Below are 15,868 nucleotides of genomic sequence, written 5' to 3' on the forward strand. Positions count from 1 at the left end.
CACACACACTCTTGCACTATAACCCAAGAGTGTGTGCATTGGTGCGTGGCTGCTAAAAGAGTACTAGGCAATGGCCAGAGAAAAGAATTTACCATATTGTATTAGATATGGAGAATTTTTCTCTCTCTTTTTGACGCGAGGCAGTGCACCACATTTGGTGCAGCGCTGCCTTACGTCAAAGAACAGGGTCTCAATCTCACTCACTACATGTCACTTAACTCTCGGTTTTGCAGCACTTTCAAAATATTTGTATAGCTTCTTTTTCCTCAAAAGGGTTTAATTTCTGATTTTTATCTGTTCCCATGCACTTCATTACTTGGTTTTACTCGCGAGAACGTGTCACTCTAAGTGTCACACACGAGGCAGTTGCCTGCCACTTATAGGTGCACTGAAACCGTCTGGATCTTCTGGTCAGCGGTCGCTCCCACTCGCTCCCCCTCGATCCCTGCCTGTCCCGAGAGAGCGCCTCTACGACAGCATTGCGCCTGGTATCGATATTTATATACTGTCTATCATTCATTACTCTTTGTTGCTGCATTACGATAATATAATTAATTAATCAGCGCTCGTGCTGTTTATTGGCATACCTGTCTATTATTCATTGCTCTTTGCTGCCGCATTACGATAATTTAATTAATGAATCAGCGCTCGTGCAGTTTATTGGCATTTTGACCGGCGACTGTGCCCCTGCTTTGTATTAGGATACCCCACCGCCATCTTGCTGTTGTTGTGTGTTTACCTGGGCCCCGTGTCTCCTCCCCGCTCCCGCCTCCCAGCCGACCCTCCCACACACTAGGACCGCTCTGGAAAACCCGTCCCCCTCTGACCCTGTGACCGTCTGGATCTTCTGGTCAGCGGTCGCTCCCACTCGCTCCCCCTCGATCCCTGCCTGTCCAGAGAGAGCGCCTCTACGACAGCATTGCGCCTGGTATCGATATTTATATACTGTCTATCATTCATTACTCTTTGTTGCTGCATTACGATAATATAATTAGTTAATCAGCGCTCGTGCTGTTTATTGGCATACCTGTCTATTATTCATTGCTCTATGCTGCCGCATTACGATAATTTAATTAATTAATCAGCGCTCGTGCAGTTTATTGGCATTTTGACCGGCGACTGTGCCCCTGCTTTGTATTAGGATACCCCACCGCCATCTTGCTGTTGTTGTGTGTTTACCTGGGCCCTGTGTCTCCTCCCCGCTCCCGCCTCCCAGCCGACCCTCCCATGCTCCGCCCCCCCACTAACCATTTAAGTACGGATGGTCCTACGCGCAGCGTCCACGCGCAGCGGTCGCGCCGAAGGTGCGCTAAAGGTAAGCCCGTCTACGCCCGTCCGCGCCTGGACCGCGCCCAGCACCAGACCCCCTGGCTCCCTTAAGTCCCAGCCCACCCGCATTACATACGATTCCTCCTCCCTCCTTGCACTAAACCCCGGCCGACTCCCCAACTGCGCCCAAGCCGCACCTGGACACACCCATGGACCCTCCATATGCAACTCCTGCAAGTTTGACTGTACAAAAACCAATCCCTCATCCACTAACACCAAACATAGATCTGACGCCAACCACCTAAAATGCATCCTACTCAACACCCGATCGGTCCACAGCCACGCCATCAACCTTTGGAATCTACTAGACACCATCTCTCCAGACGTCGCCTTCCTAACAGAAACTTGGATGAACGCCTCTTCAGCCCCAGACATCACCATAGCCATCCCGGAAGGCTACAAGATCATCCGAAAAGATCGCATCAACCAAACAGGAGGAGGCATCGCCATCGTCCATAAGAACTCCATCCGCATCTCAACCAGCTCGGACGTCAACCTCTCTAGCGCCGAACACCTTCACTTCCAGATCCACACCGACCCAAAGACCACACTCAGAGGCACCCTCCTCTACAGGCCACCAGGACCCCGTGCACAATTCACTGAAGACATCACTGATTTCATTACCCCACACGCCCTCCCCTCCGAGGACTACATTCTACTGGGAGACCTCAATTTTCACCTGGAAAAGAGCAACGACAACAACACCACCACTCTTCTGGACAACCTCGCCAACCTCGGACTCAAACAACTTGTTAATACCCCCACACACCACGCAGGACACACACTCGACCCTATCTTCACCTCCAGCAAACATATTTCCTTCAGTCACACCACAGGTCTCCAATGGACGGACCACAGCTGCGTTCACTTTGTTTACAATAAGACCACAACCCACAACCATCCTCAACCTACCCTACGAAGAAACTGGAACAAAATCACCATCAACCAGATCTCCTCATCGCTTCTTCAAAACCCCCCTGCCCACTCATCGAACCCTAACCAAGCAGCCATTAACCTCACTCAATGGCTAACCAACACAGCCGACAACCTAGCACCTTTGAAAAAACGTCAAATTAAACTAGGCAGCAAAAACGCCCCCTGGTTCAACGATGATCTTAAAAAATCCAAGAAACTCTGTCGCTCCCTTGAGAAGGCTTGGAAAAAAGACCCAAACACCAACACCAGGGACGCCTTCAAAAACGCCACCCGCATACACCACCAATTGATCCGGACTGCCAAGAAAACCGCATTCAAAGACCGACTAGACAAAAACACCCACAACAGCAAGGAATTATTCAACATCGTCAAAGAGTTTACCAACCCCACTGCCAACTCCAACGACATCACCCCCTCTCAAACCCTTTGCGACTCCCTAGCTTCGTTCTTCCACGACAAAATCGCAGACATCCACAACAGCTTCGACAACCAACCCGAAGACCAACCCACCCAACCCTCTGCCGTACCTTCACCCCCCTTGAACATCCTTAATGACTGGAACGCAATCTCCACTGAGGACACCATCCGCCTGATGAACTCCATCCACTCAGGATCCCCCACAGACCCATGCCCTCACCACATCTTCAACAAAGCTAACCCCATCATAGCACCACACCTCCGAGACATCATCAACTGCTCTCTCAACTCCGGCACCTTCCCAGAAAGTTGGAAACACGCCGAACTCAGCGCCCTTCTGAAAAAACCCACAGCTGACCCCACCGAACTCAAAAACTACCGCCCCATCTCACTCCTTCCATTCCCGGCCAAAATCATCGAGAAAGCTGTCAACAACCAGCTCGCCGCCTTCCTCGAAGCCAACAAATCCCTCGACTCTTCACAGTCCGGCTTCCGAGCCAAACACAGTACTGAGACCGCACTCATCGCAGCAACAGACGACATCCGAACTCTACTGGACAATGGAGATACAGTCGCCCTCATCCTCCTCGACCTCTCCGCAGCCTTCGACACAGTCTGTCATAACACCCTGTTACAACGACTCAGAAACATCGGAATCCAAGGAAAAGCACTGGAATGGATCACCTCATTCCTTGCCGGAAGAACTCAGAGAGTACGCCTCCCACCATTCAAGTCAGAGGCCACTGAAGTCATCTGCGGCGTGCCACAGGGATCTTCACTCAGCCCCACCCTCTTCAACGTATACATGAGCCCCCTCGCGACCATCGCACGCCAACACAACCTCAACATTATCTCCTACGCTGATGACACTCAACTGATCCTCTCACTCACCAAAGACCCAAACATCGCCAAAACCAACCTACATGAAGGAATGAAAGAGGTAGCCGAATGGATGAAGCATAGCCGTCTGAAACTGAATTCAGACAAGACAGAAGTCCTTATCTTAGGTACCTCCCCCTCCGCCTGGGACGACTCTTGGTGGCCAGAGGCCCTTGGAAAAGCACCCATCCCGACGGATCACGCACGGAACCTGGGCGTCATCCTGGATTCCTCACTCTCGATGACCAGACAAGTCAATGCCGTCTCTTCATCTTGCTTCAACATTCTTCGCATGCTCAAAAAAACATTTCGCTGGATCCCCACCGAAACCAGAAAAACGGTCACCCACGCACTGGTTACAAGCCGCCTAGACTACGGAAACACCCTTTACGCCGGTACCACCGCAAAACTTCAGAAAAAACTCCAACGCATCCAGAACACATCAGCCAGACTCATATTAGACATCCCGCGTAAAGATCACATTTCTGGTCTCCTGAAAAACCTCCACTGGCTCCCCGTCAATAAGAGGATAACTTTCCGCCTCCTCACCCACGCACACAAAGCTCTTTACGAACTTGGACCTGAATGCCTCAATACACGTCTTTCCTTCTACACCCTCTCCCGCCAGCTGCGCTCTTTCAACCAAGCCCTCGCTGCTGTTCCCCGCATCAACAAAACCACCATGGGAGGAAGATCATTCTCCTACCTAGCGGCCAAAACCTGGAACTCACTTCCCATGCACCTCCGCCTCACTCAAAACCACCTAGCATTCAGAAAGCAACTTAAAACCTGGATATTCGAGAAGTAATTCCCCACCCCTCTTCAAGCGCCTTGAGACCCTCTGGGTATGTAGCGCGCTATATAAATTTATTGACTTGACTTGACTTGACTTGAAATGTCATACATAAACAATCTGACAACCTGGCAGCTTTGTCAACCTCAGGACAAACTGAAAAACCGAGCTACTCAAAACCGGCCTTGAGTTATCAGAATTATCAGGCTGCCCTCACCAGTCAGGAGCAACTCACCAACAAGAGCACGAAACGTGCTCAGATAGAATACAACCCAAAAGCCAGACATCAGTCATCCCATAAAAGCTACAATGAAACACAGAAACATGTGCTGGTGAGTAACTTAGAGGCAACACCATGAGAGCTTTAGAATACTTCTCGGACGAAATGGGTCCCCTACCCGTCCCGGCTGGCAGCGCCAAAAATCTAGGAGTAAAGTGGCAGGCGGATCTATCCTTTTCGGCCCAAATTCAGCAGGTGACAGCTGCCTGCTTTGGAAGGTTGAGAAACCTGCGAAAGTTTATACACCTTTTACCAGAGAACTGTCGTCGGGTAGTAGTCTATGCCACAGTTACCTCTCACCTGGACTACGAGAACAGCCTCTATCTGGGCCTACCGGCTTACCTGCTTAAGAAACTACAAATGGTTCAAAATGCGGCTGTGAGATTGATCAGACGTGTCCCATTTAGGCAGCATATTTCTCTGCACATCAAAGAACTACATTGGTTACCAGTAGCCAAAAGAATCAAATTTAAGGCCTTAACCCTAGCTTTTCGGACAGTCCATTGATCATGCCCCAGCTATCTGAAACAGAGATTAGTATCGTATAAGCAATCTCGGTCTCTGAGGTCTAACTCTCAGAATTTGCTTTGCACCCCTTGTGTAAAGAAAGTCCGGCTAAGTAGAGATCTTTTATGTGCGGGGCGTCCAGGATATGGAATTCCCTACCAGATGGCTTGCACCAGATTAGCTGTGAAACACAATTCAGGAAAGCAGCAAAAACATTGCTTTTTAACCTAATTTAATCTCTGGGGATCCGGGCCACTTACGTTTTTCGTGCGTCACCTATTGCTATAGTGCCCGGACACCTCCTTGGAGGTAGCTGTTCGCGCTCTACAAAAGGCTATATTATTATTATTATTATTATTATCATTATTATTATTATTACCTAAAATAGACACATAAATAAACAAAAAGTACCTGTCTGCCATTGATGGCTGCCATTGCCGGGTGTACTGGGGCAGGTTGTTCGACTTCTATGTCTAGGCTCCGGCCATCGCTTTTATAATACTGTCCTTCGGTTCCATAGACACAGGAAAACACGTCCATTGGCAAGTGCTGGTAGAGCAAACAGCTAACACAAAGAAACACACATGCAAGGATACTGAGTGCTGTTAAATTATTAACTTTTTGTAAAATCATCCTGGACTACTAAATATGCTGTAATGCCATATTAATAGCAGACTGTGCCACATAACCAAACTCACAAGCTGCAGAAATGTCATTTAAATCATAACAATGTATTGTAAACCAAAACATGTTATTTGCAATACAAGACAAATAAAATGCATGCATAAAAGAAGCCTCCTTGATTTATGACATCACAGTCATACACTTGTGTCTTGATGTATTAATAGTTATATAATTACATACTAGTAAGAAGAACAAGCATTGGCAATGCCAGTAGGTCTCGCCTATGCGAGACCTACTTGCTGTGCCAATGTATTTTAACCATGTTGTACATAAGCATGGCTTCTGTTCAGCATTGCTAAAAGTTAGTGATGTAGAGGAGAATCGCGTGGAGTGTTGTAGAGTGGAATGGCGAAGAATGGAGTAGAGTGGAGTGGCAGAGAGTGTTGTGTATTGGAGTAGCATAGTGTGGAGTCGCGTAATGTGGTATACACTGGAGTGGTATAGAGAATAGTAGTCTGGTGTAAAGTGCATTGGTGTAGAGTGTCACAGAGTATGATTGCATAGAGTGCAGTGGCATTAAATTCAGCAGCATACAATGCAGCGTCGTAGAATGCAGTTGACACAGATTAGAGTGGTACATAGTAGAGTGCAGTGGCGCAGAGTGGAGTGGCGCAGTATAGAGTGGTGCAGAGTACAGTGGCGTAGAGTACAGTGGCGCACACTGCAGCGGCATAGAGTGCAGTTATGTAGAGTAGAGTGGTGCAGAGTGGAGTGGCGAAGAGTTGAGTGATGCAGAAGGCCGTGGCGCAGAGTACAGTCGAATGGCATAGAGTGCAGTGGCATAGAGTGCAGAGTAGAGTCAACTGGCATAGAGTGCAGTTGAATAGAGTGGTGCAGAGTAGAATGGTGCAAAGTAGAGTAGCGTAGAGTGGTACAGAATAGAGTATAGTGGCATAGAGCAAAGTAGCATAGAGCGGAGTAGTGCAAAGTAGAGTGCTGTAGAGTTCAGTGCCGTTGAGTCCAGTGTTGCAGAGTAGCATGTCAGAGTGCAGGAGTGTAGAGTGTAGTGGAGTAGAGAGAAGTGGCGTAGAGTACAGTGATGCAGAGTAGAGTGCAGTGACAGAGTGTAGTTGTGTAGAGTGCATTGGCATAGGGTGCAGTGGTTAAGAGTAGAGTGGCGCAGAGTGCAGTGGCATAGAGTGGAGTAGAGTTGTATAGACTGTAGTGGCAAAGAGCAGATTGTTTATAAGTAGAGTGAAGCAGCATTGAGTGAAGTGGTGCAGGGTAGAGTTCAGTTGCGTAGAGTGGCATAGAGCATACTGGCGTAGAGTAAAGTGGTGTAAACTGCTATGGTATATAGTATGGTGGTGCGGAGTAAATTAAGAGTAGTACACAGTGGATTGGCAAAGAGGGCAGCCGATAGAGTTGAGTGTTACAGAGTAAAGCACATTGGTGTAGAGTGTATTGGAATAGAATGTAGTGGTGTAGAGTGCAGTGTTGGAGAGTGGCATAGAGTAAAGTGAAATAGAGTAGGGTTGTGCAGAGTAGATTGGTGTGGCCTAGATTGGGGTAGTGTAGAGTTGCCAAGAGTGAATTGGCATAGAGTAGAGTGGCACAGGGTAGAGTAGAGAGGCGTGGCATCAAGTGTCATAGGGTGCAGTTGCGCAGAGTGGAGTGGTGTAGAATGCAGTGGCGTGGAGGGGTGTAAAGTGATTGGGGCTGAGCAGAGTGCAGGGGTGTGGATATGTGCCGAGTAGAGTTAAGTGGCATAGAGAGGGGTATGGATGGCATGGTAGCACACTGTCGTTACACACAACACATTTTCAATTGAAATGACTATTACATTTGCACAGACATACAGTTTTACTAATAAAACTATACAGTGCACAAACAAAAATGTGTGGAAAGTGCCTTACCTAGTGTATTGATTTGTTTTTCATATTAAGTATTTATTTCCAACACACTTCAAAAATAACAGAAAGTTCATGTATGCTAGAAAAACCTCTTCCCTACCCCCATTCTCCAGCAATATTGCTACATAAATTCTCTCACTTTGAAGTCAGAGAAAGAAAAGTATCCATGAGCTCTTGGAAGACATGGCTTGCCAGAAGTTGGAAGAGAGGTTATTGGCCCCCGCGATCCTCCTGAGTAAGGGTACTCCATCCCCGAACATGCATTGCGCTGGGAGGCGCTATTGCTGAGTGGTCCCTGAAGGGGGCAGGCCACTACCACAAACTCTTCAAGCCCAGGCCAAAGGCTGGCTTGTCCAAGCCAGGATAAGGCAGGGCAAGTCCATTCTCTTTTACTTTTTGCAAGGGATCCAAGTGGTCGATAAGAGCCAGGAATCACTGAGGATCCAAGATACTGTAGCTTTCCACCTATCCATCTTGACTGTACCAGTATACCTTGTGCTAGGGCTACTTTTATGACTACTGAATATTGCACCGCACGTACCTTGTAAAAAATGGGAATAAGAAAGGCAAAATCCAGCCCCCTGGGAGCCCAGGCCAAATTGAATCACCCCAGAAGCATATGGCTCCAAATTGTGTGTCTAGAGATATTGACTCCCTAATAGAAAAAGTAGAAAGCATATTAAAAACGAGTGTTCCTTGCAAAACCCACAGCAAATCTAGAGGTTCTATAGGAGGAAAGGTAGTGGACGTCTTTAAGAGGAAGGTAGTGGACGTCTTTAAGAGGAAGCCCAAGGTACGTTCATACTGAACTGGGTCTCCCTCAAATTTCTTCTGATGTGCAGATCAATCCAATAACTGTATAATGCACGCCCGAACCAATAATTCCTAACACTGAATATTCTAATGGGCATCAGGCCCTCCAAATAAACCATCTTTAGACATCCAATCCCAGAATAATACTATATCACCCCCTACTCTCACCTCTGCGCCCTGCTGTAGCCCAACAACTCTGAAAGAGGTCGTCAGCCGAATAAATGACATAATATTGAAACAACAAATATCGAGTTCCCCAATTATTGAAAATGTTATATTGATGAAAAAAATATTGAGTCCCTAAACATACGTATAAAGTCACTTATCTCGTACGTATAAATATCGTTAACAAAAACATCAACTTTTACATATATCGAGGACAAAAATGTAAGATACACAAATATAGGGCCCGATGTAGGTAGGAATCATTTACCGATTTTTAATTACCGAATTTTACCGATTCGGTAATTAAGAATCGGTAAATATGAAGGGTGGACATGTAGGTCCATCCAGATGTTTTTTTACCGAATCGGTAAAATTCTGTATTTACCGATTCGGTAAATACCGACCGGTAATGGCCATTCATTCCTATGGGCTTTGAAGCCCATAGGAAAGAATGGGCATTACCGATTCGGTATTTACCGAATCGGTAAATACCGACTGACACAAGGGTGCAGGGGGTGTCACTTTGACACCCTCTGGCACCCCCAAAAGAGGCTCGGGTGCCATGTGGCAGGCATACCTGCCCTAAGGGCAGGTCTGCCTGTCATATGGCACAGGTGTGCATGCACACATGTGCATGCACACCGGAATCGGTATTTTACCATCAAATAGATTTGATGGTAAAATACCGATTCTGTACGGCTTGTGGGACTCTGAAGAGTCCCACCTACATTTCAAGTTTACCGAATCGGTAAAAAATACCGATTCGGTATTTTACAGAATCGGTAAATTTACCGATCGGTAAATTTACCGATTCTGTAAAATATGTGTCCCTACATATCAAAGCGCAAATACCGGTCGGTAACGGCCGAAAATACCGATTTTCGGCCGTTACCGACCGACCTACATCTGGCCCATAGTGACTTATAATCATCTACCATGTCAAAAAAATGTATTACAACAATATCGACTACAAAATTATCGTCAACACAACTAGTAAATACAAGTAAAGCACACCAAAAACCAATTAATTACACATACAAAACAACAATAAATATATCCTAAAATTATAATAACCATCTATAATTAAATAAAAATATTTTAGACCATCCAACACTGAACCATAAGCACTATAATAATAGTACACCTATAATGTATACACTAAGAATATTTAAACAGATTTACATAGTATAAACATTTAAATAAAATGAACAATATAAGTTATTATATCAAAACAAATAAATCCAATATTAGCCCTTTAGCCTCTAGGCCTTTCCCCCCTGTGCTAAGCCTTTCTTTTTTGGTTATTTGGGGTAGTTCATGCTTAGGCCCCTGTAACATTTTGTCCACATAAGGTATCCACGATAAATTTGTGTACTTTTCTTCCAACATATTGAGGATTCTAAAGGTGCCCAGGGTTTGTGGATTCCCCTGAAGGGGACTGAGAAATGAGCTAAAATACAGCAAATGTTGGGTGTTGTTTCGGGAAAAATGGGGAAAAAAGTGCTGCAGAAGAAAGCACCTAGTTTTTCCCCTATAAAGGTATCAACAAAAGGCTTGTGGTGATAAAATCAACATCTTCCCAGCTTTCAGGACCAGGCAGACTTTTGTCAAAAAAGTTTAGGAAATTTCCTTGGACATAGCCTACTTTTGCTATTTTCTGTGCTTTCAACCTTCTTCCAGTCAGTGTAAAAATGGGTGTAAAAGCAATAATGGATTCTGAAAAACGATACATTTTTGAAAAGTTGACTATATTCTCAATTCAGCAAAAAACTGGAACAGGAAAACTGACCCTATTTTCGCAATGTGCCAGCTGTAGATTTTGGGCCCTAGTTCAGCCGGGAGGTAGGGAAACCTAGCAAACATTTTTGAAAACTAGACACCCTTGGACATCCAGGATGGGGTGACATGTGTGACTCTTACCAGGTTCTGTGACCCAGAATCCCTTGCAAACCTCTTTTTAAAATGAAACAACGTTTCCTCACATTTCTGTGATGGAAAGTTCTGGAATCTGCAGGGATCCATAAACTTCCCCCCACCCAGAATTCCTCCAAGTCTCCAAATAGAAATGGTTCTTCACTTGTGTGGGTAGGCCTAGTACCCGCAACAGAAAACGGCCCAAAATAAATTGTGGAGACTTTAAAATTATCGATCACCAAAAACTTGGTTTTGCAAGGGAGTCACCTACATTTGTGGTCCTGGGCATGGTGGGCATATAGGGAAACCTGCCAAACCCAGACATTTCTGAAAACTGAACACCCTGGGGAAGGGGGGGGGGGGGTGTGTGACTTGCATGGATCTCCCAACGTTGTCCTACTCCTGCAAACCTCAAATTTAGCTAAAAAAATCATATTTTCCTCACACGTCTGCCTGAGATCACCACACTGGCACACATGTGCACCATCCAGCATTCCCCTTGGTCTCCTGATAACAATGATACCTCACTTGTGTGGGTGTCTAATGCAGAGTCAGCCTAAAAACGCACATATATAAAAAATATATAGCACATAGAGCTTGCTGTGCTATCCCCTCGATCCCTATGTTTTTGGCCTTTCCCAGTCACAGGCCCTTGGCCCACACACACAAGTGAGGTATCATTTTACTTGAGAGACCAAGGAGAATGCTGGGGGGTAGGAAAAATTGGGCTGGTGTGGTGATCCCAGACAGAAATGTGAGGAAAATATGATTTTTGTTAGCTAAATTGGAGGTTGCAGGGGATTCTGGGTAAGATAACTTTATGGGATCCACACAAGCCATACATCCCTGGGGGGAATAATAACTCCCATCTGCCCCCTGAGAGGACAGAAAGACTGTCCCATTTGTGTTTGGGGGTGGGGGCATTGGCATGCCCATTTTGGGCAGCCCCCACCTGTTAGTCTGAAAATCCCCTAGCTGTGCTATTCTTGTACTGTGCTATATTAGGTTAGCATTATAAGGCTAAGTTGGTAGCCACAGTCACATAGTGACTGTGGCTCCATTTTGTATTTCGCAATCCATATTAGACTGTGACTGAACTAAGTTGTATTATATGTACTGCTTGCTTTAGCAGAAAGCTGCTGGGGTGAATTTTCTTCTAAGGGTGGGCCTCGCTGTACTAGTGGATATATTGTTTATACTTTTGCATACCTTTCCCATGAGACGGAGCCTGCTCCCACTGGTTCAGCTGCAGGCACAAACAGAATCACCTTGCCAGAGAGAAATAGTGTGTACCCAGCCTCAGACTCTTAGCTCATCCTTGTGTGCCCCTCTTTGTCTCTTGCTTCCTCCTGTGGAACGTTACTGGGTGGGTGTGTCTTGTGCACCAGCTGAAATGTATAATTGTTACTTCTATGCCTGGAAATGTCAGTCCCTCGGCAAACATCTTAGGATTCAGGTCATGATGGACTCCTCTGCAGCGTTTTGATAATAAAACGAACTGCTTGTATTCTGACCGACTCTTCATTCTTGGGAAGGCATAGCAGGTGGTTGTAAGTAACCTTGTGGCCCCTAAGGGCGACATCCTTCATACTGCAACTTATAAAGAAAAACATAATCTCTGCCTAGTGGGCAATCTGCCCCCCCCCGGGGGCAGATCAGGGACTATTGTCCCCTCCTGCCTCCGGAGGGGGCAGAAAGACTGTGGCATTTTTGGGGGGCGGTGGAGTCATTGGGATGTCCATTTTGGGCAGCCTCAACCCCTATATACATAAATGAAATAAATCCCTGGTGCCTAGTGTGCTTTCTGCCCCCCGGGGAAGCAGAGAGACTGAATATTGCCAGAAAGATAGGGGAGCAAAAGCCCTTGCCCAAGGGGCTGCTCCCCATTTGTGTGTTGATTTAGATACCGTATATAGGTTTCCCGACTTATGCCCTCATATAGCCACAATTCACATTGCCCTTATTTAGGCATAGAAATCTAATCGTTATTTAGGCATTATCCATGCTAACCAAATACAGGCACGGCCACCTACATCCGTCCATACATGTCTCAACGAGTTCTTGGAAAACCAGACTCTTAAGCCTTTAGGACTTCCCCTTGCTTGGATTATTGATTTCTCCAAGAACTCATTTATTGTGCATGAACATCTATTCCTTATGGGTTCATTCATGATGTTCCTCTGCCCGACTTTTAAGTCAATACTGGCATTCCTAAACACCTTCACTTGCCATGGCAAGTCACGGCCGCATACTTGCACGGCTCGCCACTGCAAGTTCGGAAAGAATTCGAGTCCCCGCCTGACGCACTGACCAGACGCTGTCATCCTCCTCCAGAGAATCCAGCTCCAGTGTTTCTGACTCCCCTTGAGGGGTGCTAGAGGTCGAGACCTGGAGAGAGATTCCAACCTCTCTCATTCTAAGGTATGGAGCAGACTAGAACCTAGAGGGACGTTTGACAAATCTTGGCAACACCAATCCTAACTATAGCTAAACAAGACTATAGAAAAACAGCACCTACTTCTTACCTCATACTACACTTAGGTTAGGTACACTGGGGTAGAACTAGCTAGAAGCACCAGACGAGTATTCACATTTTAGCCTGTGTTATTTATGTATGTATTTTTATGAATATATGTCACAGCTACAAACCATGCTATTGCAATATTATGTTATCTTACTGCTAACTCTGTACGTATTATACTTTGCATTCTGTCTTACGATTGTAGCAGTTGATATCTCTTGCACGAGAAATAAGACTGTTCAATAAACCCTTTTTATTGAAATGCCGTCTACCTATTTCTGTGTAAACTCTGTAGAAACGAAGCATGCACGATTGACTGGGTGAAACTGTTATCTATTGTTTTCACGATTCTGAGACTGTTCCGATGCTAAGGGAAACAAAGTTGTCATGTTTATGCGGTTGTCAGAAACAAATCCCTTCTTTTTTATGCAAGAAGTTTCTAGTGACCTCTGAGTTAGCTGGCACATACAAGTAATTAAGTTTAATGTACTCGATAGAGGCATACTGACCTCAGTCCTATGCCACAACTATAGTGTATATTATTCCAATGCGCAGAGCCTATCAGGGATATAGGAACTACACTACACACTACTTGGTGCCTAGTGGGTGGATCCTTGCAGGGATCCACTAGGGAGTCCGACACATGCAAGGGGTTAAATAAATAAATAAATAAAATTATATATCATATAAATATACCAACACATTAAATAAGCATTTTACCAAATATATATAACTGACAAAAAAGATTAGAATTTTACTAAAGCAATCAATACAATCAAACTATATACAACCTTACCCACTCAAATAATTTAAACAATTAAACAAACATTAAAAAATGCACACTAATTAAACCTAACAATAACTCGAAAAATCAACAAACATTTGAAGAGGAGGAAACTCTGCCAGTTTTTCGATACAAAACATAACACTGCACAATATACAACTCTACAACTGCATATCCAAGTAAGTAACAATTATATTTATACTAAAAAGTAAAAGTAATACTAAAGTAAAAAATTATTAATTAACAAAGAAAAGATAACACACTGTTTAACTTTTATCGTTTTACACAGAATAGCTAAATTAAAGAAGAAAATGTTCCAGACGACAAACTGCTCAACATCCTAAATCTAAAACAACACATCGAAAATGACAAAATAAAGTAAGTATAAGTAATAATTTGAAACGCACCCCAACAGCAGCACAAAAAATCCTAAACCTCATCAAACATAAAAATATACCAAATGTAATTGATATATCTTTTTTCTCTTATCACAAAAAATCAACACCTGATTCACGTTCAATCTAGCTGAAAGAATACACCACAAAGCCATACAAAACTTTTCTAAAAGACATATAATAATAAATAACATGCATAATGTCCTAAACTCCTGAGGCGGAAAGCCGGGAGATTTGCTGTTCATTATTTTAAACTTGTGTTTGTGTAATACTGTGTTTTAACTCACCATATCTTCTTGGCACTCGATCAGGTGACAGAGCACCTCATAGGACCACCCGTGCAGCGGAGTTTAGCGCTGACGCGGGGCTCTTTTCCTCTTGCCGACATCTCCCCGGGACTCGCACTAGCCACACCCACTACCGCGAGGCCACGCCCCCAATGGTGACGCTCATAAGCCGCGCTGACTACGAACGCGACTAGAGAAGTCCTAAACTCCTGAGGCGGAAAGTCGGGAGATTTGCTGTTCATTATTTTAAACTTGTGTTTGTGTAATACTGTGTTTTAACTCACCATATCTTCTTGGCACTCGATCAGGTGACAGAGCACCTCATAGGACCACCCGTGCAGCGGAGTTTAGCGCTGACGCGGGGCTCTTTTCCTCTCGCCGACATCTCCCCGAGGACTCGCACTAGCCACGCCCACTACAGCGAGGCCACGCCCCCAATTGTGACGCTCATAAGCCGCGCTGACTACGAACGCGACTAGAGAAGTCCTAAACTCCTGAGGCGGAAAGCCGGGAAATTTGCTGTTCATTATTTTAAACTTGTGTTGTGTAATACTGTGTTTTAACTCACCATATCTTCTTGGCACTCGATCAGGTGACAGAGCACCTCATAGGACCACCCGTGCAGCGGAGTTTAGCGCTGACGCGGGGCTCTTTTCCTCTTGCCGACATCTCCCCGGGACTCGCACTAGCCACGCCCACTACCACGAGGCCACGCCCCCAATTGTGACGCTCATAAGCCGCGCTGACTACGAACGTGACTAGAGAAGTCCTAAACTCCTGAGGCGGAAAGCCGGGAGATTTGCTGTTCATTATTTTAAACTTGTGTTTGTGTAATACTGTGTTTTAACTCACCACATCTTCTTGGCACTCGATCAGGTGACAGAGCACCTCATAGGACCACCCGTGCAGCGGAGTTTAGCGCTGACACAGGGCTCTTTTCCTCTTGCCGACATCTCCCCGGGACTCGCACTAGCCACGCCCACTACCGTGAGGCCACGCCCCCAATTGTGATGCTCATAAGCCGCGCTGACTACGAACGCGACTAGAGAAGTCCTAAACTCCTGAGGCGGAAAGCCGGGAGATTTGCTGTTCATTATTTTAAACTTGTGTTTGTGTAATACTGTGTTTTAACTCACCATATCTTCTTGGCACTCGATCAGGTGACAGAGCACCTCATAGGACCACCCGTGCAGCGGAGTTTAGCGCTGACGCGGGGCTCTTTTCGTCTTGCCGACATCTCCCCGGGACTCACACTAGCCACGCCCACTACCGCGAGGCCACGCCCCTAATTGTGACGCTCATAAGCCCGTC

General features: G+C 45.6%; 1 protein-coding gene across 1 annotated transcript in view; it reads right to left on the reverse strand.

Moving 5' to 3' along the window:
* Positions 1 to 15,868, reverse strand: part of LAMA3 (laminin subunit alpha 3) — a 1,062,926-nt gene that overhangs the window by 441,768 nt on the left and 605,290 nt on the right. Inside the window, exon 28 of the mRNA XM_078687418.1 lies at positions 5,553 to 5,706. Coding sequence (XP_078543544.1) covers positions 5,553 to 5,706 — 154 coding nt within the window. The remainder of the gene's footprint in view (positions 1 to 5,552; positions 5,707 to 15,868) is intronic.

This window comes from Lissotriton helveticus, chromosome 4_1 (genome assembly GCF_964261635.1).
Source record: "Lissotriton helveticus chromosome 4_1, aLisHel1.1, whole genome shotgun sequence".
Lineage (NCBI taxonomy): Eukaryota > Metazoa > Chordata > Amphibia > Caudata > Salamandridae > Lissotriton > Lissotriton helveticus.